The 24,621-nt window shown below is 51.8% G+C and overlaps 1 protein-coding gene across 5 annotated transcripts in view; it reads right to left on the bottom strand.

Moving 5' to 3' along the window:
• Positions 1-216: 216 nt before the first annotated feature.
• STEAP3 (STEAP3 metalloreductase) overlaps positions 217-24,621 on the bottom strand; it is a 56,360-nt gene continuing 31,955 nt past the window's right edge. For all 5 annotated transcript variants that reach the window (XM_027589507.2, XM_027589509.2, XM_027589511.2 and 2 more), the window contains exons 2-5: positions 19,122-19,621; positions 16,971-17,498; positions 10,377-10,541; positions 217-3,038 (exon numbers count right to left, since the gene is read on the bottom strand). In XM_027589507.2, the coding sequence (XP_027445308.1) occupies positions 2,757-3,038; positions 10,377-10,541; positions 16,971-17,498; positions 19,122-19,621 (1,475 nt within the window). In that variant the 3' untranslated portion in view covers positions 217-2,756. The remainder of the gene's footprint in view (positions 3,039-10,376; positions 10,542-16,970; positions 17,499-19,121; positions 19,622-24,621) is intronic.

Genomic DNA, 24,621 nt, shown 5'->3' on the forward strand with positions numbered 1-24,621 from the left:
CCCACCACGTTGTCGCCTGGATCTCGTCTGTCCTTCCTAGCCTGTTGCTGTAGGTCTGCATGCCTGTCCTTCCTCAGAGGTGAGCTCTAGCCCAGATCATTCTGTGCCCCACCTTGCATACTGCCTGACTCAGAGCAAGCGCCAATCAGAAGGCTCATGGAGCCAATGAATGAATGAGTGGGCAGTGATCGGCAGGACAGAAATAAAAGCCTGAAATTCACAGAAGGTTAGGTGTTTATTTTTGCTGCTTCTTAGACAAGCTCTACAAGGTAAACGCAAAATACACAGACTGTTTCAGTGGCATTGATTTTAAACGTCAACCTCAGACCATGGCATTTAGGACTTCTGGAGCACATTGGTTCAGGCACTTTTGTACCCAGAGGCACACAGAGTTTACCAGGCTGAAAGGGAGTGACTTGCTCTCATGGGGATGCTGTTGCCAGCTGCCTGGTGAGGTAGGGAAGAGCAACAGACACCAGATCAAGCCCAAGCACACAGCACATCCTGCCTTTCATGAGTTGATTGTCCAGCTGGTAGGCAGCCAGGTCCTCTGCTGCACTTGTTCCCTCCTGCCACCCACCTTGGAACCAGTTCCCTCCCCTAGGAGCACCTGCAGCAGGAGGTGGGCAGGGAAGGGGAGGGAGCATACTGGATGTTGCTGGATGTCAGCATCTTTGGTATAAGGAAATTCCCTGGGCCCAGGGAGGGCTGGAGAAGGAAGGCAGCCAATACTGACTGGGGTTGGAGAGCCCTAGTGGATCCCAGGTGCCCCTGTTCTCCCTGCTTCCAATCAGCAGGAAATGCACGGGCCCTCATTTTATGAATCGAATGCTGGAATCTGTGCTTCGCCTGCCTCCTTTCCAGTGAGCTTCTCCGAGGAACTCGGCGGCCGCTCCATCGGGGCCCATTTGGAAGACAAGCTTCTGCCGCTCAGCCTTGAAGCAGCAGATGGAAAACATCAGCAGGAAGCACACAGCTTCGCCTGCACCGCCTTCCCTCCATCAGTCACTGGCCTAATGAGATATTCTTGCACTTGGCTTTTTTTTTTTCCCCCCCTTTTCACTAAAGGACCCTAATGTGCTCTACAGACATGGGCTCCTGAGGCCTCCCTGAGGGAAGCAGGGACCTCCTCTTCTCACAGGGGTCTTATTAGCCTTTGCTGGCTCGACTCTCTGTTCCTAAGATGCCCTCTGGCCGGGAAGACCTGAGCCATAAGCATGACCAGAGCTCCCCATTCAGAGCAGAGTTCAGCGTTTGCCTCACTTGTGTCTTCCATTGGGGCTTTATCCCCTTTGTGTTCATAGGTGCTTTTTTTGTGGAGGTGACAGATCATCCTGGTTCTAGGGTGCGGGGGCTCAGCCCAAAACAGCTTTTTCTCCACAGGGGACATAAAAGCGGTTTCAATAGGAACAAGCATGGGATTTGAGGACATGCGTCCTATGACCCTGGCTGTGGTCCAGCCTCTTGTGCTTTGGGGTAGCAGCACTTCAAGTTTGTAGCTTTGGTAGAAAAGACCCTCCCCAATGATTCTGAAGTGTGACCGCCTGGGGTTGGTGATTCTTGGGGTGTCCTGTTGCCCACGTTCTCCCTGTTTCCCTGGAGCAGTGGGGAACTTGGAGCCAGTGTGGTTTTCTGGCTGGTTCTCTGCCCGGCAGCAGCAGCGGGGACATACCGATGAGGTCCCCCGTGTTTTTCCACGGGACGGATTCAGTGGAGACAATCAGTCCTTCCGTGTGCTGGGTGGGGCCCAGGAAAGCCTTAGTTGGGATGCTGAGCGCTGTCTGCCTTGTTTTCCCCTCCCCCTCGGGCTGACTTTTAGAGGGCCTGCTCTGGGCCTTCCTAAGAGATATCCGCACTAATGATCTGAAAGGTGAGAAGGCACAGTGGTTTAAAGAGCGGTCATCACCAACTTAAAGGAGGGAAAGAAATTACACTTGTTCTCAAGATGGTTCATTAGTAGCTCCTGCACGGAGGTGACTTCACACTCCCACAAGAGATCAATGTGCCGCCCCTGTGGTGACTTCGGACTTTCAGGGAAAAAAAAAATCTCCCCAGCTCAGGGAGGACTGGGGAGATCAGCTTGGGCCCCGATCCCCCTGCCCCCTCGACCTGGCAAAGGACCACTCAACAATTGGCTCCCAGGGTACAGACAGCAGCCTCACCCCCCACGGGCCCTGACCTCCTGCTGCTGCCGAAGGTGAATGAGGGCGGAGGCCTCCCCCTGCTCTGCTTGCTTGCTGGAGACTCTTTAGCCCAGTGCACCAAATCTGGCTCCAGGCCGCGCTCTTATCTGCCCCCTTAGAGCCCCGGCTCTGCAAAAGCCTCGGGAAAGCAGCAAAAAGGGAGTGGGAACACAAATGGATCGAATCCACCAAGGTACAAGCCACTCACCGCCTTTTCTGTGCAGAGTGTGTGTCCGTCCCTGCAGCGATCCCCATAGGGTGAGGTGCTGTTCTCCTAACGTCTGGCACTGGCTTTTAAATCTACAAGTTGAAATCTCAGGGACTCAACTTTTTAGCTAAGTAAGTATAAATGCAAATCCCGTTATATATATGAAATCTATATGAACATATATGTCACACCTGTGCGTGTGCCATTCTGAATATTACCGCATACATGTGGGTCCCAGGAATTCAGACCTCGAACCACCACTTGGCGCATAATTTCACCAGACCGCATGACCCAGAAAAGCAGCCCTGACAGGCCCAGGGCACTGTCCTGCCCGTGTCTGGTTTCTGGGGTCAGAGGCAGGCACCTCACACGTGGCTCGTCTTCTGGGCCAGGGCGTGGTCCATGGGCAGAGTAAACTTGACGCCACCATCCTTCTCCCAGCCCCTCCGGATTTTGGAGAGCCTGCGGCTGAAGCAGGGGAGCAGGAACAGGCCTTTGGCCAGGATCACGACACAGGGCACGAGCAGTGTGAGCGTGAACGTGGGAGGCAGGTAGAACTTGTAATGGCTGTCTTCGAAGGCACGGGTCCAGCCATAGGTGAGTGTGTGCAGGGTGCTCAGCACCAGGGCCACAAAGCCCAGGGTCGACTGCAGGAGAAAGGAAGGATGGAGTTAGGGCCAGGGTGGTGACACGGGGTGATTCCACCAAGGGCTCTTCTGCCTGCCTGGCTGAGGGGGAGAAAGGAGGACTGCTCTGGTAGTCGAGACTCTGGGTTCCAATCCCAGCCCTGTCCAAATGCTCTGAGCCTCAGTTTCCCCAACAGAAAAATGAGAATAATGCCTCTACCCTGCAGGTGTGTAAGGATCGACTAAATCATGAGGATCTGGTAAATGATGCTGCTTTTCCTCAACCTGTGTTATTCGTACCTCTGGTGGACTTTAGATGGAATGAAGTTCAACGACGTTTAAAAACATTTTACTAGTTTTGTGCATAGTTTAATGTATAGTAGAGTAACAGATGTCTGACAGCTACCCAAGCCATAATTTCACCAATAATATCTGGCCTAAGATGAGGCCAGATAAAAAACTGAATTGGTTTGAAGTTGATTTAAACATGGACACAAAGTAACAAACGTACTTGGCATGTGGATTTGGCACCAGTAGTGAGGGTGGCTCCGAGGCCTGTAGGCCGGGTGACCTGACACTCTCTGTGAAGCCCTCGGCTTTCGAGCATCATGTAGATGCTCTTGGTGGGGGCTGGTCCCTCCCCTCCTACCCACACCCTGACTCATCAACACCTCAGATGGAAACCCCGCCAGGTTCCTCTCTTGCCTAGAAGGGAGTGGGTACCGCATGGAGACCGGGACAGTCACAAACCCAAACGGAAGCAGTTTAGGCCATCCTGCAGGGAAGGTGAACGTCCCAGCCCTTGAGCCACAGGTGGGCTTCTGTGCGCCACCTCCAGCCAAGAGCAGCTCTTCATCACCCCAAGGGCTATACAATCCTGACTTTCCACGGGAGCCGGGGCATGGAAATAGCTGGGAAGTGCTGATCTGTAGCTCTAGCCTTGGAATCTTTGGCAGTTTCTTGTGGACAACAAATGAGGCATTCCAGAGTCTACTCAAATGACACTGTGACCCTGGGCAAGCCACTAACTGAGCCTCAGTGACAAGTAAATGGTCCCCAAAGCTAAAGTTGGAGATGTGGGGGAAGCGCTATATAGATGGGCATTCTGCAGCCGCCAGAGAAGCCAGGGATGATGGAGAGCTTGGCGCAGCAAGGGGCAGGGCTTTGTGGAAGGCACAGAGAAGCACTGGGCGGTTCTGACTGTATTCCGTAAGCACCAAGGAACCACTGAGAGATCTGGGGCAGGAGAGCCCTGTGTTTATTACATAAGGAATGAAAATAGCAGTGACTCATCAAGCCATGAACACATATGCATTTTCTCCAAGGAGACACTGGAAGGGCTTAATTGAAATGTGGCAGTATGACGGTACCTCGGGGTACTCTTTACAGGTTGGCTTGGAGCTTTCCACAGAGAAGCTACAGTTGGGCCTCCTGGATTTCCTTCTAGCCCCACTTGTCAGCATTGATCCAGGGGGTTTGGTTGAGAGACACTGTCTTGCTTGCACTCCCCTCCGGCACGGTTCTAAGTGGGTCTGATTCTGCTACCATGCCTCATTCTTGCTCCTCTCTATTGTGGGGGACGCCTTGCCTATGCCAGGATGGTCAACCTCGGTACGTGGAAGAACACTGTTCGGAAGAATTGCTCTCAATACTTCTATGAAAAAAACAAAACATTTTCTAATGGCTCTACACTATATGTTCATAGATAGGTTCCGAGGTACAGCATTTTTGGCCCCTAAAAAACACTAGTTGCCAAAAGGTCCCCAGTTTCTAGCCTTCCTAGCCATCTCTGTGTTTTCTTGGCTTTCAGTAACTTAGAAGATGTTTTTATCCCATCTTTAACAATTTCCTGGCTCCACACAGCCTGTCGGGAAGAGCCATGGGGTGGCTCTGTGCTTCTACCCACAGTTATGTCATATTAAAACGGTCATCCCCCAAAATAGAAGGCTCCCTGACTGCGAGTCACAACCAGCTCCTCGTCACTTCTAGATGTATCTATCAAGAATTCCAAATCTCCTTGAAACTTCTGAACCACACCCACTTTGTCTAAAAGTTCTGATCTGTCGATATTGAAGACTGGGGTTAAGAAGGTCTCCAGCACTGAGGAACTATTTGGGATTAATATCCAAACTGTATAGAGAACTCCCAAACTCAATGACAGAAAACCAAGCACCCCATTTCAAAAATAGGCAAAGTACTTGAATAGAAATTTCTCCAAAGAAGACGTACGAAATGGCCAATAAGCGCACGAAGAGATGCTCAACGTCACTCATCATCAGGGAAATGCAGGTCTAAACCACAATGAGATGTCGCCTCACACCCATGAGGATGGCTACAGTCAAAAACCCAGAAAACAAGGTTGAGAGGATGTGGAGAAACTGGAAGCCTTGCGCACTGTGGGTAGGTGCAGCTGCGTGCAAGGTGGGGGGCGGTTCCTGAATAAATTAAAAATACAATTACCGCACACTCGAGTGCTCCTACTTCTGACCTGTACCCCAAAGGAATGGAAAGCAGGGTCCTGAAGAGATATGTGGACACCCTATACTCACAGTCGCCGAAACATGGAGGCAGCCCAAGTGCCCATCAGCAGAAGAATGGACAAGCAAAACGGGATAGTTCTAAACAGTGGAATATTATTCAGCCTTAAAGAGGAAGGCAGTTCTGACACCTTGGTGTGACATGAGCGGACCTTGAGGACATGATGCTCCGTGAAGTCAGCTGGACACAAAAAAGACAAATACTGTAGGATTGTCTTATATGAGCTGGTGAAGTCATAGAGACAGAGAGTGGAATGGCGGTCGCCAGGGGCTGGGGAAGGGGACCGTGGGGAGTTAGTGATTCATGGGGACAGAGTGTTGCAAGACGGGAAAGAGCTCTGCAGATGGATGGTGGGGATGGTTGCCCCACAGTGGGGATGTACTTAGTATCACTGAACTGTACACTTAATGGTTAAGAGAGTAAATTTTGTGTTACGTTATTTTACTACAATAAAAAGAATTGAGAGGGAAGGGAAGGTCCCTAGCACTGACCATCAGAAATAAATCTTGAACAAGCTGGACAACTGCCCTGACATTCCCAACCAGCTGTCCGGCCCCAAACCGTGGCTCCCCTTACTCACATGGATTTACTGGGCTTTGCTCAGATGGCTGGGAAGTGCCTTTTACCCCTGAGTCTGAGACTGCGGTTTTCACATCCGGCTCCAGGGTAAAATAATGGGGAGCTTGGGAAAAAGATGAATGCCCAAGCCCGGCCCGGAAATGCACATGAGATTGGTTTGGGGTGGGGCTCAGGCATCATTAGCTTTTAGAAATTCAGTGATGATGCTAATGTGCAGTAAGGACTAAGAACAACTAATTTAGGGGACTCTCATCACGCAAGCCTTTCCAGCATCAGGATGAGAAGCCTCTGTGTGTCCCTCTGCCCAGGCTATTTGATTAGGATGGACCTGATACTATGTGTGCCTTCCACAAAGATCCACTGAAGCCTCATGGGGCTTCCCCAGATGCTGAAGAAATGGGAACCCACCCAGGCCGAGGGACCTAGCCCTGGTGGCCCCCCGGGGAGGCCTCAGCATTTCCTTTAGGGACATGTCCTAGAGCTCCAGTGTTTGACCCACGTGGGCCAGCATCCCCAGCCCCTAATTTGGAGTGATGTATTGTGCTAGACAATGTGGACGTGCACTGGGAGGGCACCAAGATGCTGCTCCCATTGCTGCATCCCCATCCTTTCGCTATCCAAAATTCCATGGTGACAGATGGCAGGAAGCCCCAGCCTCAGGCTAATGGTTTACAGAGAGGGCTGACAGCCAAAGATCAGCCAGTAACAAAGGGCATTTGGACTTTGCAATCCCAATGGGACACCTAGATGGTTCCAGTGAGTTTGTTTTCCTCACACTCTCTCTCCTTGGCAACAATCTGAAACAACAATCAGCCCACACCGCCCCCCCCCCACAACGCCCCCCCCCCCCCGCCCCCCGCACTCCCCAAGCTAAGGCCCTTTATATTGTATGTAAACTTGTTAGCAAAAAAGAAACAGCCAGGTTGTCGGTGGCTCCTGCTCTTGGTCACTTACTGTGGTGTAGAGGGGCTGTTGGACGATCGTTCACGGAGCTGGGGTCAGAGCTGGCCTGTCATTATTTCAGGCAGGTGGCTAGAGTGGGCGAGGTCACGGGAAGTCCTTCTAACTCTGGGGCAGAACTGAGCTGCTAGAGGAGAACCCTCATGTCTCTGTGCAGGTGAGAGGCCCTGACCTGGCAATTCTGCAACCTAACAATGTTTAGCTGGCTAACTTCGAGCAGTGAGCACACCAAGACCAAACCAAAGCCATAAAGCCATAACCACAAAACCTCAAATTTAAACCTTTGAAACCAGCCTCAGGAACAAAAGGATAAACATAAACACAAGTCACCACTATAGAGTCCACACACTGTTTTGATGACTTTTGGTTCCATAAACCATCATAGACCCAGGAGTCAGGCCAAGTCCATGGAGAAGCACGGCTCTCCACAGCCAGCTGCTCAGCCCTGGTGACCCCCTGTGGTCGTGCGCGGTAGCGGGAGGAGACGGGGTCGGGGCACCGGCGGGCTTGGGACTGAAACCCAGAATCTGCTGGCTCCACAACCTCGGTCCGCCACCCCAGTGGTTACCACACAGTGCCTGTCACCCAAGGAGCTCACGAAAACAGACTGCTTGGACATCTGAGTCCGTAGGTCAGGGGTGGGTCTGGGTATCTGTCATTCTCCAAAAGAGCTCTGTGACTTCAAACTTGGAGATGGTGGCTTGCAGTAAGAACCACACTTTTCATTACTGTCCTGGACACAACCAGGTACGCCACATATGTAAATATAACTATCGAATCAATATAATTGAAAAAAAATCTATTCTTAGACCATGCAAAGCCCTCTGACATTTTCGTAACATTATTTTTTTTAAAAAAAAGCTGGTTGTGGGCCACCTGGGTGGTTCAGTCGTTAGGTGTCTGCCTTCGGCTCAGGTCATGGTCCCAGGGTCCTGGGATCGAGCCCCGCATTGGGCTCCCTGCTCCACAGGAAGCCTGCTTCTCCCTTTCCCACTCCCCCCTGCTTGTGTTCCCTCTCTCGCTGTCTCTGTCAAATAAATAAATAAAATCTTAAAAAAAAAAAAGACAAAAAGAAAAGAAAAAAGAGAAAATCAACATTAAAAAAAAATTCATTTCACCACCCACCAGTGAGTACTGACCGCGGTTTGCAAACCCAGCCCTGGACCATTCTGACGCCCAGGGCGGGAGTCTCTTGGCTGCTCGTGAACTCAGAAATGGGTGGTTGGTCGCTTAGTCAGGGGTAATGGAAATGTGGCCGCATACCCTAAGAATAATAGCAAAATACTTTCTACTTTCTGCCACATGTCGTTTTTCTCACGGTGGTTCATGACACCTCCGTGGGCATTAACTCCATCTTACAGGTAAGGTGAGGTTCGGGTGGGGTTCGTCACCTGCCCACGATTCCAGAGCTGCGACAGGGGGACGCAGAGCTGGACCCCAGGCTCTGGGCGCTGACTTCCTCCTCCCTATATTAGCGCTCTCGGGAGACAGAGCGTTTGTTCTCATGGACAGACTGTGGGCATTTGACTTCCCCAAGTAAAACCCTGCCTTTCTTACCCAGCTCCCAGCCTTGCAACCCCCCCACTGTTCTTGCAGTGGCCGAGGGACTTCCATATTTACATTTCAACTCTTCAGTAGGTAAAGTCGAGCACGGCTCCTCAGGTTCCAGTCCGCTTTCGCTAACAAAATCAAATCCTCTGGCTTTCCCCGGCAGCCAGAACCGGGCTTGTAACCTACAGCTGCTTAACGGAGCAACTTTTCGGTGAAGGGAGCGACCTGCAGTCTGTTTTAATTGTGGATAAACCAGGCACCGCAGGATACTCCAAGCAGGAACAGGAAAATCCGAGATTTGGGTGTGCGACACATGGGGATTAGTGGCAGATAAATAAAATTCTGTTTTCCCCCTCTGCTGCCGGCATGTGTCAGCCCTGAGCATTCCTCCGGAGGCCTTCCGAGATGAGCAGAGCCAGTGAGATTCAGAAACAGAGAGACTTCAAAAAACAAAACAAAACAAAACAAAAAACAAAAAAAACAGACCCAAAACAACCACAACTGTGTTTTGTTCTAGGTATGTTAGCGTCCCCATTCGGGAACAGTTAATTTGGATTACATAAGAGCACTGCACGGTCAGCGTCCCTCTGTGAATCCTGTACTATGTCCTCACCACACAGAGAAGAGATGTGACAGATTTTTGTTGATACTGGGGGTGGATATGAGCGCTGTTCTCTGCCCTGATCCAGTATCAATGGCAGAATCCAGTATTAGTCACCACCTATCCACGGAGGGGATGAGTTAATCCGCCAACACTTGCAGGCTGACCGCGTACTTTGTATAGAGAACAGTGGGGGATGCCAAAGCAGTGTAAAAACTGTCCCTGTCTCAGTTGGCCTTGTGACTGAAACGTGGCTCTGCCTGTCTTGTTCCCTATCGCATTGGAGGCCTAACACAATGCCTGGCATGCAGTAAGTGCTCAATAAACACCTCCCGAAGGAATACCTGCATAAAGGCCCTGTGCTATTAGCAGCATTTCCTAAACGGTGTTTGGTGGAGTAAAGTTGCCATACTCTGAAAACCAAAAACAAGACAAAAAACCAAACCCCCAAAAGTGGGGGGAGGGAGGGTGTTCATGCTCAAATAAGTCTGGTTAACAGGGTTGGTTTGTGGTAGATGCTACCAGAATCTTTGATGTGCCAAAGTGCATTGTGAATATCTTAGGGAAGGCAGATCTTTTCTCAAATTTATTTGACTACAGATCTCCTTTTCTCTGATGTCTCACAGGAATGGTGTCCTTCGGGACATGCTAAGTTTTAGCCCCGATAAACCGGTGATCCTAATGCTCACCTCCTCTTTGGCCCTGTATGAATCAAGGGGCTAAAGGGGACCAGAGAGCCGCGTGAGAGGAGGTTGCTGAGTGGTCGGCGGGGCTCCCTCACTGGCTCACTGACTGCTAGCTAGACCAGTGAGATATGCAATGACTGCACAAAATCATGCAATTTTGTTTGGGAAGCTCAAGAACTGTAGGAATGGAGAGTGTTTAGTCCAGGGTTCACTGTTCCCTTGTCTAATTTTTTCACATGTCTATGTCTGGCTTCCCCAGATGATGAGCTTGTCCTGCAGCCCCTTTATCGGGAGACTTGGGGGGAGCCCTCAAGGCTCGGGAAGTCCCCGGCGTCTGAAGGAGTGGTCGTGTCACACGGATTATGAAAGTCAAGCTGGTTCATGGAGGGTCAGGGCCAGCGCCACGCGAGCTGAGGCTCACCAGCACAGGCAGAACTACTTTACCTGAACGAAGCTGAACTCTCTCCAGTTGAGCGAGTTTGCAATGGAGGGCAGGGACGTGACAGCCAGCAGGGACAGCGTGCCAAGGGCCAGCACTCCCAGGGAGAGGTAGATCTCCATCCGCCAGACTTCCTCCTCGATCCACAGGTGACTCTTGTTGGCCAGGACCTGATGTCGGGGGGGGGGAACCATGAGCACAGTGGCAGAGGTTGGTGCCCCGGGGTGTGGGCGACAGGGTAGCTTAGGGCCGGAGAAACACTGTGATGATTAACACTCCCACCACGTCCCACATGGGCCTGGTCCCATTCTAAGTGTTTTTCAGGCAGCAGCTCCTCTAATCCTCAACAACCCCACGAGGTAGGGTGCACTATGATCCCCATTTTACAGATGAGGGAAACGAGGCACAAGGATCAAGTCATTTTCCCAAGGTCATGCACAGGGCAGTAGAGGGTAGAGCTGGGATTGGGACCCAGGCAGTCTGGGTCTTGGCTTTCTCAAATCTTCCTGGGGCCAGTCAACCAGCCCAATAAGCCATGCTGACCACCGGCTTCCACTCAGGGCACACAAAGACGCATGGAGACACTAGATCCCTCCACATTTCCTGACTCAAAGCCACCAGCTCCTGACTTCCCACTCGGTTCCCCATTTCTACCTGAGGAATATAGCTTTGGCTCAACCGTTGCCAGGCTACAGAGACTGACATCTATCACCATCACCAAGTCGTGAGCACATATGGAGCACCTGCTGTGTGCTGTGCCCTGGGCTGCAGGGAGCCAGGGTGCCTGCCCTCCCGGAGCTCTGGGATCCCCCAGTGAGCAAGAGGTAGACACAAATCGGGGAGCCCCTGCGGGCCCGGAGATTTCTAACCCCCGCCTCCTCACTCCCAGCCCGGCCGGCACTCCCTCATACGGCGCACACACTCGAGGAAGCTTTTGTTAAGGTCTTTCCGTTGGAACCGTCATTTGCCAACCAGACCAGATAGCAGAGTTCCTGGAAGTCAAGGTGTTCTCTGAGAAACCCCATGAAATGCTGGTCCTTTCATTCTAGCAGCAGATCAAGGAACAGTATTTTCTATTAGGAAATGTGGCTCTGCCTTAGCAGGCTGGTCTCTGCTTTGCAAAATAGAATGACTCATAGAAGTTTGTGAGAAACTCTTTCAGCAGGAAAAAAACAAAACAAAATAAAACAAAAAACCCAGGCCCAGTTACCAGACACAGTATTAAAAATGAGTCTGGTGGGCCGAGCAAAATGGTTGAAAAGCTGATGAGACGAAGCTTAAAGAAACTGAGAAAATGCCATCCCCCGGGTGCTTTTCCTGCAATTGAGAAACACGATGGCCTCGGTTCTATTTTAGGGCAGGCTGGCTCATGTCGGTGTCCTTAAGCCACAAAAGGACCAGGAGTCTGGGGACTTGGGTTCTCATCCTGACCACAAGTCGTATGTGACTGTGGGCAACCCTGGCTCTGGGCCTCGGCTGCGGGCTGGGAGAGGTGATGTCTACGATCCCATAACTGGGCTTGTGTACCAAACACGCCGGAAGGCTCTGACTGACACTGCCCCGCAGAGGGCGGCGAGGTCTCCTGCCTAACTCGGCTCCGAGTCTTACTCACCCCTTCGAGGTGTTGACAACTGTCACTAAGTAAGTCATCTCATTGCAAATTGTTTGTTCTTCAGATAGACTTCATTAGTCATTCCTCTCTGCGTTTCGGTAAGATCAGGCGGTTAATGTCACAAGTCAGAGTCTGGATGATTACACACACATACCACACTTGCTTGCAAAATGTCTTGTTTTTTTCCTCTAATAATTTCCACTCTGCAATGACTCTGGGAAGCGGTGGGGTGAGGTGGGCAGCGGAGCAATGGGTGGTGAGGAACCTGATTGAGGATCTGCAGCCCGGCCGCCTTCAATAGCCTGTGGGATTCTCACCAACCGGCTGGGCCACCGTGCTGGACTCAGGGCTCCCCAGTGCCCAGTGTCACCCACGGCTACCTGGAATGTCGATTCAACAGCTCTTCACTCCCCTGGTAATTCTCCCACATTCACAGCTCATCCAGTTGGCCACCTTGAGAATGACAAGGATAGTGCTCGCCGACAGGAGATGGAATAGTGGTGTTCACGTGTAGGCTTTCCTTTCCCCGTGGGTTGCAGGCTGCAGCCTGAAGAACCCCGGGGCAGGAGGACCAGTGAGGCTGTGGCATGAGCCCCTCTCCTTGTCCCAAGGGTGGTCAGAGTGTGGGAAGAGGGTGGTGCTGACCCCCAGGCAAACCCAGAGAAGGGGGATACGGACATAGAAGAGGCAGCCTTTGGTAATAGGACAACGGCTTCAGTCCCCAGGCCGGGCTCCATGCTGATGCTGCCACTAGGGGGCAGTCACGAGACCCTGGGCAGTCCCTTCCCTGGCTAACCGGGGCCTCTTTCTGGCCGTGTTATCACAGGGGGAAAAAGGATGATGTTTGTGCAACGAGTCGCATATGACTGGCACACAGTAGGTGATTAGTACAATAAATGGCTGGTGCTGTTTTTAACAGCAGCTGGGAAGTTAGACTAGTTCTTGCCCTAAGCCCTACATGTTCTCCTCCTAAGAGATGCCTTGTACTGGCTTCATGGTGGCTAGTTTAACAGCCGCTCCATGAACGTGCGCTGGGAATCTCTCAGGAGCCACGGACCTCAAGGGGTGGAAGGCCCAGTCACAGAACTGAATGGGGGCAGAAGACAGACAAGTGCTGCATGATCAACATCACAGAAGCATGGACAAAATACAACAGATTATAGAGGTGGGTACGGGGAATGGGCAAGACAGGCAGGAGGAGCTGAACGGAGGCAGAGTTTTATAAGAGAAATACAGGGGTGCCGTGTGGCTCAGTTGGTTAAGCGTCTGCCTTCGGCTCAGGTCATGATCCCGGGGTCTTGGGATCGAGCCCCGTGTTGGGCTCCCTGCTTAGCGGGGAGTCTGCTCCTCTCTTTCCCCCACTTGTGCTCTCTCTCTCTCTCAAGTAAATAAATAAAAATCTTTAAAAACAAAATAAAAGAGAAATACAAGTTTGTCGGATGGTCCCAGGGTGTCCCAGGGTGGGGGGTCCGGGCCAGGAGGAACGAGCTGTGGCCACTCAGAGGACAAGACAGGAGCAGTGTGTGGTGGGGAGAGCATAGCTGTCCTGTGAAGGGTCTCTCATTACCCTGAGGACGGTGGGGGATCACTGAGCTGCTTTTCAGCAGGGACATGGTAAGATGCAAATTTTAGACTCTCCAACAGCGCCTAGCCGCGGATGGGGGCAAAGGCAAGGAGAAAACAGTATGTGGGTTACATTTTCTTTGATCTTTTTTTTTTAAGAATTTTTCATTTATTCATTCGAGACACAGAGACACACACACAGAGAGAGAGAACATGAGCAGAGGGAGAAGCAGAAGGAGGGGGAGAAGCAGGCTTCCCGCTGAGCAGGGAGCCCGATGCGGGGCTCGATCCCAGGACCCCGGGATCATGACCTGAGCCGTAGGCAGACGCTTAACCATCTGAGCCACCCAGGCGCCCCATCTTTGATCTTGTTTTTGATCTTGAAATGCATTTCTAGGGGGCCACACAAGCAAATCAGAAAGCACTGTACAAATATTAGGTATTGTAGGTGATACTACCGTCAATAAACGGTCTCAGAGACTCTCTCTGTAGCTGAGATGCTGCTCTGTTTCCAAATCTGCGACTCAGGGGATTGAAGGGGACCGCGGAGAGTTTCCTGTGCCCGGGCTAACCTGGTCCCTTTCCCCTAAGGCCCAGCGGGGCAGCCGGGATGGTGAGGAGGGCCTGAGGGCAGGCTGGAAAAGTCACGCGTCAGGCAGGAGCCTGAAGTTAGGGGCTGAATGCAGAACAGCCTCTCAGTGGTCCAGTCTCAGGGCCTGAGGGCGGGGGTGACCTGCAGACTCTCTAGCCTCTCCAACACCTCCAGGTTCAGGCGACTCACCACTGCTGGGCTGCCCTGCCCTGTGTCAGCCTCCGCCCTCCCCATCCTTCTAACTCCTCCTCGTCCCCAACACACTCACTTCTGCCCTGGCTTCAGCCCTGGCTCTACCCTCCAGAACTCTACAGGACAAGTGAAAGCCCCTTTGCATGACAGGCCTTCACTGTCTCCAAGTGATTCTGTCCTGTGGGAGGGATGGTTGCCTGGCCACCTCCATCAGTGGGGGGGGGGGGTGCGGGTTGCAGCCCTACAGGGCTTGGGAACTCCGGCAAAATTACCTCTCACTTGCCCCTCTGCGCTCTGGTATTTGCATCGTGGCAAAACTGGGTTAACATAGTATCAAGCAGAACACTGGCAGGCTAGAGAATTTAGAGAATGGCAATCAGAGGGTGGATGGGGGAAGGGAGGGCACAGGGGTCTGCCTTGTGCTCTAGGGGGTAGGAGGCATTACCCTCTTCACCGCCCACCGCCTGAAACACCTGCCACCCAGATCTGCCACCTCCTGGGCAGCAAACATTGTGCCAGTCCCTGAGAAGCCACACAGAGCCTCCTGCTGAGCGGGCTGGCTCATTTTAGAAGAAAATATCATCAAAGAGCATCACAGACATTAGCAGTGGGAGAGGCCTCACTCTGTATTAGGGCCTTCAGGACAAAACAGGGGCTGTGACTTGCTGAAGGTCAAGGTCTTTGTTCCAATCAGTGACGCTGGAGGGCAAGAGTTTAGGGCTCTGGCCTTCAGGTGTAGGCGCCACCCCCACTCCCACCCCAGCATCAGCTACAGCAAGAGATGAGACGGTCTTATTCCATTCTGGGGCCCCAGGGCCTGGCAGAGTCGGCGCTCAGGGAATGAATGAGGGAATGACCTGAGTTCTGGGATCATTTACTCAACTGCTAATTTGGACTTAGTTTCCCCATAGAAAGCAATAAGGATATGAGTATGGATCTGGAGTCGAATGGCTGGATCTGAATCCCAGCTCAGCCACTTACTGGCTGCATGACTTTGGTCAAGTGACTTACCCTCTCTGTGCTTCTGTTTGCTCATCTGTAAAATCAGGGTAGCCTAGCACGTGCCTTAGAGGAATGAGGGTTAAATGAATTTCCGGGGAGTACGTGAAGCACTTAGGATGGCACCTGGAATGCAGCACGTTCTTTTTCACGGTTTGTGTCTATTATTTTTCCCTTCTTCTCATTTCCAGTGGGCGTCTTGCTTCTCCGCCTGAAGTCTGGGGTTCTTCCTTTCTCTGAGGAAAGCCTAAGCCCACAGACACAGTGATGCCAGGTGTCCATGGGCAGGGAAGGACAAGGGCACTTGAGAAACTACAAGCAGGGGAGCAGGAACCCCAAGAGTGAATGGGGGCTGAGGCCCACGGTTCTCTGGAAGTGGCCCAGCCTTGACTTCAGTTTCCTGCTCTGGGAGGTGGCCGGGCTTCTGAGGGGATGGCTGCATGGGGGGCACAGCTGGGGAGATCCCTGCCTCCCAAGCAAGAACAGGAACTATGGTGGCCACCCAGGCTGGAATGAGGGTCTCACTGGCACCTGGGCCAATCTCTAGTGGGTGACTAATGTCCTGCATGCAGCGGGAAGGCCCCATGTGCCTGGCTGGGGACTGGAGGTAGGATTAGCACGTGGGGCAGTGTTGCCTGGGACTCAGAATTGGGCCCTGTGAGCTTTGTAAACCGGGTCTACCTGGTTGCTACCTGGCCTGGCCCGTAAGGCCCTCCATTCTCCAGGAATCCTGTGGCAAAAGAGCACCACGCGGGTTTCCTAAACGAATGAATCATTAACGCTTCCCCCCAACCCCACACCAAAACAGCTTGCTTCTTCGGCCTTCTGCACCTCAGCTGATGGCAACTGCCTCCGTCCAGATGCTCAGGCCAAAAACTGGACTCATCCTTGACCACCCGCGTACCCCGTCTATTTCAAAATTCTGTGTACTCGGGCTTCAAAATACGCCTTCAATGCTTTCCGGCCCTCTGCTGTTCCCACATCACTCCAGGCCCCTGTGGCCTCTCGTCTGGGGTCCTGCGCAACAACCCCCCCCCCCCGCACCCCGCCCTGGCCATGGGTCTCTCAGCATGTGCCTTTGACCCCTACTGCCTGTTCTCCCTGCAGCAGCGAGAGTGAGCCAGTTAAAACGTCAGGTAGAGAATCTCCCCTCCTCAAAACCCTTCACTGGCTCCCTGTTTCATTCAGAGCCTAAGGCCAAAGCCCTTCCCCTGCCTTCAGGACCCCCCTGGTCTGCCTTCAACTACTTAGGCCTGGCCCACCACCCCTCCCTGGGCTCCTGGAGGCTCCCACCTGAGAGCCTCTGCTCTTGTCGCTCCCTGGACTGGCTGAAACTGGCCGCTCTCACCTCCTTCCACCTCTGCTCACCCGTCACCACCTCGGCAAGGTCTCCCCTGACCTGCTTCAAGACTGTGCTCCACCACACTCCCCTGCTTGGCTTTTCTCCTTAGCACTCCTACAGAGCCTCGAAAACTCTCAGCTGTCTTGCGTCCGTCCCCCGCCCCCGGCCCTGGGCTGCGTCCACCAGCACTGGCACTGCCCCGCCGGGCTCATGGGTCCTCGGCACGTCGGGCGGTGGCCGGTGCAGCACCCCCGCGGGGCCAGAAGCAGCCGAGGGCGGGCTGCGCGCGCCGGTCGTACCTGTTTGATGGCGAGGTTGACCACCTCGTAGCGGTTCACGCGGCTCAGGGGCAGGCAGAAGCTGTAGAGGGCGTGCAGCGCGGCGCAGAAGAAGCTGAGCAGGCCTATCTGCTTGCGGTGCTGCAGCCAATGGTCCAGCCAGTCGGGGAAGCGGCGGTACTTGGTGCCGCGGCGCAGCTGCAGGGCGGCCGCCAGCACGCCAGGCAGGTACACTAGGGACAGCAGCACGTACGCCACGCACGGCAGCGTCGTGTTGACTACGGACACGGGCAGCTTGTAGAACTTGCTCTTGCCGTCCCGCACGTAGGGCTGCAGGACGTCCCGGACGAAGTTGTAGACGTAGAAGAAGATGAAGAGCCCCAGGGCCAGGAGGGCGGGCACCTTCCAGCCCGGGAGGAGGCGCAGAGGCATGGCCTCCACCTCCCGGGCCGAGACCAGGGACCCCATGTCCACGGGCATGAAGCCCATGGCCTGCACCATCTCCGAGACGGCCCGCTTGGCATCCGGGTGGTCACTGCAGATAGGCACCTGTGGGGAGGAAGGGGGTGGATCAAATTGGGTCACAGGCTGCAGGGGCGGGCAGGGCCTCAGAGGGTGTCTCGGCCAAACTCCTCACCAAGCGGCGGAGGAAGCCGAGGCCAGGGAGCCACAGCGTGGACGGTGGCTCTGACTCCCAGACCGGGGTCTTCCCCCAACTTCCTGGGGCCCCTATAGCCACCCAGCCCCTGGTTCAGCACACCCATGATGCAGAGGGAGGACCCAGGGCTCACCCGACAGTGAGCGTTTTGTCCAGTTCATTGCCATCAGCAACCACGAGCAACATGCCCCCAGGAGCCTCTGCAGTAGGTGCTTTGAGAACGGTGGCCTGCTCTGGGGGTTGCTCAGTAATTGGGCTTTGCATATGGCCCGGAACGTGCAGCTGTGGCTACAGCTCCAGCCCTCAGTCCACAAGTGTCCCCTTTGATGGTGTCCCTCGGGCCCCCAAGGCCCTCAGCCAACACACAAGCCAGCCCCAGCCTCATAGCCCACAGCTTCTCACGAGCTCCAGGGAGTGTCCTTGGATCTCTGAACACTGTGGCCTTGCTCACACTGCTCTAGTTAGTCTGGTCCACCGACGCTGGCTCAGCACCTACTGTGCGCTAGGCTTTACACACGCAGTCCCTCCACCTTACCACAAGCCTGCAGGTGGGTATGGCCCCATTTTGCAGGTGAGGAAACTGAGGTCCAGGAGCATCATTTCTCACCTCTGTACCTTTGCAGGTTGTCCCTGCAAACTGGGATGTCCTCCCCGCTCCCTGTCGCCAGGAAGTGGGACCAGGCCAAAGCTGACCTGGAAGTCTTCCCTAGCCAGCCGCTAGCTCTGTTTCCTTCTAGGCCCTGCCATCTGGCCTTCACGCCCTGTTCCTTGCCTGTCCACATCGGGAGTCCCACAGCGCAAGCCACACGTAGGGCCCTCCAGTCAGGAGCGGCGAGACCCCTGTGCGCTCTCCCACAGGCTGGCACAGAGCTGAGCAGGTGAGGCATCTGGGCTGGACAAATTGGTGGAAGTTCTCACACACGTAGAGCCTGACATCCTTCCTCCAGGCAAATGCAGGTGGCCTCTCAGCATTAAAAACCACCTCGTCATAGGAGCCCCTTTTGCCAAGAACTGTATGCAGCTCTGGCCATTTCCTGGAGCCATTTTCCACCCCCAGAAAAAACCCACTATTGACTATTCTAGGAAACCAACTTAGTTCTTGGAAGTTCTTGGAATCCAAGCACTGAAGTTTGGGACCTGCCTGCTTCCTTGGGACCTGGCACATAAATGTGTTGCTTTCCTCTTTCTAAGTCCATTCTCAAAGCAGAGTCTCTCCTCTTCTTGACTCCAGATAGTAAAAAGAAAGCCCCTTCCTCCTTGCCCCCTCAGAAATTGAGTTACCACAGAAGAAAGAACATGGATTTCAGATTCATATGAACTGGGTTCACATCCCAGCTCTCCAGCTGTAGGAGCTGGTATAAGTAAGTTCATTAACATCGCTGAGCCTCAGTTTCCCGCTCTGTAAAATGGAACTCTGCAGTCATGTGAGATGAGGCTGGCACACTGAGAGCCTGCAACAAAAATTAGCCATTTATATTTATTGTTTTGATGGTTGGTATGCCCCCAGCACCTACCTGCCTGTTCCCATCCCTTGGGCCGGACTGTAGGGTCCAGGCGGAGATGACATTGAAGGCCTTGACCACCGTGCAGGTGGGGAAGAGGGAAGCCAGGTACTCAGCATTGGACTCACGGTGCCGGAGGTGCTCCTGCTCTGTGGGGTTGCTCACATCCACGAGGATCTTGCCAGCCAGTTGGTCGCTGAGGCCACACAGTGAGGAGTAGTGCTCCCGGAACATGGCCACAAAGATGACGTCAGGGGAGTCCACTGCCTCCGCCTGGAAAGTCACTTGTGCCGCTGAGGGGAACAGCCCAGCCGTGCGTTTGGGGTTGCGGCTCCCCACCACCACGCTAAAGCCAGAGCCCACCAGGCGTGTGACCAGGGAGCGGGCAAAGTCCCCACTGCCCAGGATGCCCACTTTGGGGGCTTCACTGGGGGTCTCGGCAAGGCTCCCATCACTGTCCACCAGGCGGCGGCTGATCAGCGGCTTGTCCATCTCTCCTGACATTTGGGTGGCTGGAAGGAAAGCAGGAACTTGATCAGTGGAGAGCTCCCAGACTGTCCTTCATACCACCTTCCTCTTTCTTGTCCACTGTAACCACATGGTGGTCAAACATTCACCCAACAGAGCTCCATGGCGTTAGCAGGTGCCAGCATAGGGGGTGGGCTGAGCGAGACCTAGCACCTTCCCAAGGACGGCACAAAGTCAGGAAGATGGGGAAGGACCTCTGCCCTCCACCCTCTGTCCTGAATTATTTCCTTGGCACAAATGTGCAAATTTGCAAGAGTGCTGAGAAAGAAGTATATAGAACTTCTATGATGAGGGTACCTGGGTGGCTCAGTCGGTTAAGCATCTGCCTTCAGCTTGGGTCATGATCCCAGGGTCCTGGGATCGAGCCTTCCGTAGGGCTCCATGCTCGGCGGGGAGTCTGCTTCTCCCTCTATCCCTCCCCTCTGCTCGTGATCGCTCTCTCTCAAATAAATAAATAATATCTTTAAAAAAAAAGAATGCTTAAAACAAAACAAAACACCACCTTCCATGATGAGTGCTATGCGGTGCCATACTTCTTTTCAAAGGAGTATGTGAGAGATGGAGGGATAGTGTTACTGTCTAGGAGTGACCCCGACCTCACTCCCACCGAGTGTTATCTGATTACCAGGAACGGCGACATGTCCCTGTGCTTGTTTACATTTTGCATTTTGGGAAGGTACCTCTGTGCTCTTCCTTGAGTAGATGATGAGCAGCTTGGAGGCAGGGACCTCATCTAACTTGAATTTGGGTCTCACCATTTGTCCCAGGGCCTGGTACAGAGCTGGTGTTCAATGTCTGCTGAGTGAACAAACGAACACTGACATCTGCTCTCTGAGGGTAGGACTGGAGTGGAACGTGACAGTGAGTGGGACCCTGAGATTGCATGGGTGCCCTGGGATCTCCTTTACTGAGCCTGACATATGAGTGCCCACGGTGGAAAATCTGGCCTTGGGCCAGGAATTCATAGTAAACTTGGGTGGGAAAAGTTCTGCTGGCCTTGGCACCAGCTTCAAACTGAAATTTGCCATTTCCTTTGAGCATGAACGTAAGCAGCAGACCACAATAGTGGTCAGTGGTAGCCAGTGCTGACCATATCCCAAGTTTAATTGTGAAAGAGTTCTTCAGATACTATTTAAGCTTATCACTCACTTAAAATTATGGCAGACAGGATAAATATATAATAAATTTATAAAGCAAATATTAACAGATGTGAAGAGAGAAATAGATGGCAACACAATAATAATAAGGGACTTCACTACCCTGCTCTCAACAATGGATGGATCATCCAGACAAAATCAGCACAGAAACGTTGGACTTGAACTATACTTGAGACCAAACAAACCTAACAGACATATACGGAACATCCCATCCAACAGCAGCAGAATACACGTTCTCATGCATCCACAGAACATCGTCCAGGACAGATCACACATTAAGTCATAAAAGAAGTCCTACAAATTTAAGAAGACTGAAATCATAGGGGGTATCTTTTCTGACCACAGTGGTATATAACTAGAAAATGGAAAAATTCACAAATATGTGGAAATTAAGTAATACACTTTTTTTTCTTTTCAAATTTTTATTTAAATTCTAGTGAGTCATCATACAGTGCAATACTGGTGTAAGGAGTAGAATTCAGTGATTCATCACTTACATGCACCCAGTGCTCATCCTAACAGGTGACTTCCTTAATGCCCATCACCCATCTAACCTATCCCCCACCCCCCTCCCTCCATCACCCCTCGGTTTGTTCTCTAAGAGTCTCTTATGGTTTGTTTCCCTCTCTCCATTTCTGCCCTCCCCCCCATGTGTTCATCTGTTTTGTTTCTTCAATTCCACATATGAGTGAAATCATATGGTATCTGTCTTTCACTGACTGACTTATTTTGCTTAGCATAACACACTCTGGCTCCTAAAACAGACACATAGATCAATGGAACAGAACAGAAAACCCAGAAACGGACCCACAACTTTATGGTCAAGTAATCTTCGACAAAGCAGGAAAGAATGTCCAATGGAAAAAAGACAGTCTCTTCAACAAATGGTGTTGGGAAAATTGGACAGCCACATGCAGAAGAATAAAACTGAACCACTCTCTTACACCACACACAAAAATGAACTTAACATGGATGAAAGACTTAAATGGAGACAGGAATCCATCAGAATCCTAGAGGAGAACACAGGCAGCAACATCTCTGATCTCAGCTACAGCAACTTACTAGACACGTCACCAGAAGCAAGGGAAACAAAAGCAAAAATGAACTATTGGGACTTCATCAAGATAAAAGCTTCTGCACGGCAAAGGAAACAATCAACAAAACTAAAGGCAACCTGTGGAATGGGAGAAGACATTTGCAAATGACCTATCTGATAGAGGGTCACTACCCAAAATCTATAAAGAACTTATCAAACTCAACACCCAAAAAAGTAATACACTCTTGGAGAACCAATGAGCCAAGGAAGAAATCAAAAGGGAAATCCAAAACATCTTGAAACAAATGAAAACGGAAACTCAACATACCAAAACTTATGGGATGCAACAAAAGCAGTTCTAAGAGGGATGTTTGTAGCTTAACGTGTACCTTACAAAAAAGGAAAAATCTCAAACAACCTACCTGTACACCTCAAGGAGCTAGAAGAAGAACAATTCCAAAGTTCTAGCAGAAGGAAGGAAATAACAAAGATCAGAGTAGAAATAATGAAATAGAGGCTAGAAAAACAATAAAAAAGAACAATGAAACTAAAACCTGGTTTTTTGAAAAGATGAACAAAATTGACAAAACTTTAGCTAGACTAAGAAAAAACAGACTCCAAATAAAAAATGAAACATACATTACAACTGATACAACAGAAATACCAAAGGTCATAAGAGACTATTATGAACAATTACATGGCAACAAACTGGACAACCCAGAGGAAATGGATAAATTCCTAAAAACCTATAATCTACCAAGACTGAATCATGAAGAAATAGAAAACCTGAACAAGCTAATAATGAGTAAGGTGACTGAATCAGTAATAAGAAATTTTCCACCAAGCATTTCTTTTTTTTTTTTTAAAGATTTTATTTATTTATTTGACAGAGAGAGAGGGAACACAAGCAGGGGGAGTGAGAGAGGGAGAAGCAGGCTTCCCGCTGAGCAGGGAGCCCGATGCGGGGCTTGATCCCAGGACCCCGGGATCATGACCCAAGCCGAAGGCAGCCACTTAACGACTGAGCCACCCCCGTGCCCCTTCCACCCAGCATTTCAAGAAGATTTAATGCTAGCCCTTCTCCAACTGTTCCAAAATATCAAAGAGGAAGGATCACTTTCAGGCTCATTTTATGAGGTTAGTGTTACCCTGATACCAAAGCCAGATAAGGACATCACAAGAAAAGAAAATTACAGGCCAATACCCTTGATTAACACAGATGAAAAAATCTTTGACAAACTACTAGCAAACTAAATCCAACAGCACATTAAAAGGATCCTATACCCAGCTTAGCAAGATGGCGGAGGAGTAGGAGACCTAGATTTCGTCTGGTCTCAGGAATTCAGCTGAATAGGGATCAAACCATTCTGAACACCTACGAACTCAACAGGAGATCGAAGAGGAGAGTAGCAACAACTCTCTGAACAGAGAAGCGACCACTTACTGGAAGGTAGGACGTGCGGAGAAGTGAATCCGAGGCGATATTCGGGAGGATAGACGGCGGGGGAGGGGGCCTCCGTCGGCCGCTTCTGGCAAGTGATAGAGCGGCGGAGCACAAAATCGGAACTTTTAGAAGTTGGCTCCGCTGAGGGACGTCGCTCCAGTGGCTAAGCGGGGGGGGGGGGGGGGGGGGGGGGGGGGGGGGGGGGGGTGGAACCCTCGCGGGACAGTGTGGTCTCAGGACCCTCGGGGTCACAGAAAGACCGGGGGTGCCTGAGTGCAGCAGAGCTCCCAGGTAATGGAGCAGGGAAGCCGGCTGCAGAGATGGAGCCGAGGTGCAGGCTCTCGGCTCGGGGTTGCCATAAACTGATCCGCCGCACAGTCGGGCCACTGCTCCTCCAGCAGGGACCCAACAAGCGGCAGAGCTGGGGAGACTCCCCTTCCTCCCCCGGGAGGAGCGGCGCGGGAGCGCACCGCAGGGATCTGCTGGGTTTGGAGACTCCACACGGGGTCGGGTGCCAGAGATAGAAACACTCGGTCACAGGCCGGGTGAGCGCGGAGTGCGGCCGGAGACCGGGGACACGGGAGTGACTGACTGCTTTTCTTTGGGGGCGCACTGAGGAGTGGGGCCCCGAGTTCTCAGCTCCACCGGGTGGAGATTGGGAGGCCACCATTTTCGCCCTGGTCCTCCAAGGCTGTACCGAGAGCTTGCAGGGAACAAAAGCTCCTGAGACCAAACCTGAGCAGCTTGCTTAGCCCAGTGGGACAAGGGCGGGGCAATTCCGCCTCCGGCAAAGACATTTGGGAACCATGGCAACAGGCCCCTCCCCCAGAAGATCAGCAGGAACAGCCAGCAAGCCAAGACCAAGTTTACTGGATCAATGAGAATGGGAGAACGCCAGCGCTAGGGGAATATTGCACACAGAATTCATAGCTTTTTTTACCACGATTTTTTAGTCTTTCAAAGTTAATTTTTTTATCTGTCTTTTTTCCTTAATTTTCCTTTTTCCCTTTTTCAACCAACATCTTATCAATCTCTTTATTAAAAACATTTTTATTTTTCATTTTTAGAGTCATATTCTATCCCTTCATAGTAGTTACCCTTATTTTTGGCATATATATATAAGTCGTTCTCTCCTTAAAAATTTTGAGATACAGTTTCTTCTAACAGATCAAAATATACCCTAAATCTCTAGTGTATGCCTTTGTTCTAGTCTCCTGCCTGATCACATTCTCTCCCTTTTTTTTAATCCTCTTCTTTCTTTTTTCAAACAACTTTTTATCAATTCCTTTTATAGTTTTTTAAAATAATTTTCATCTTTACAGTCATATTACATCCCTTTATCGTATC

The sequence above is a fragment of the Zalophus californianus genome, chromosome 3, assembly GCF_009762305.2.
Source record: "Zalophus californianus isolate mZalCal1 chromosome 3, mZalCal1.pri.v2, whole genome shotgun sequence".
Taxonomy (NCBI): domain Eukaryota; kingdom Metazoa; phylum Chordata; class Mammalia; order Carnivora; family Otariidae; genus Zalophus; species Zalophus californianus.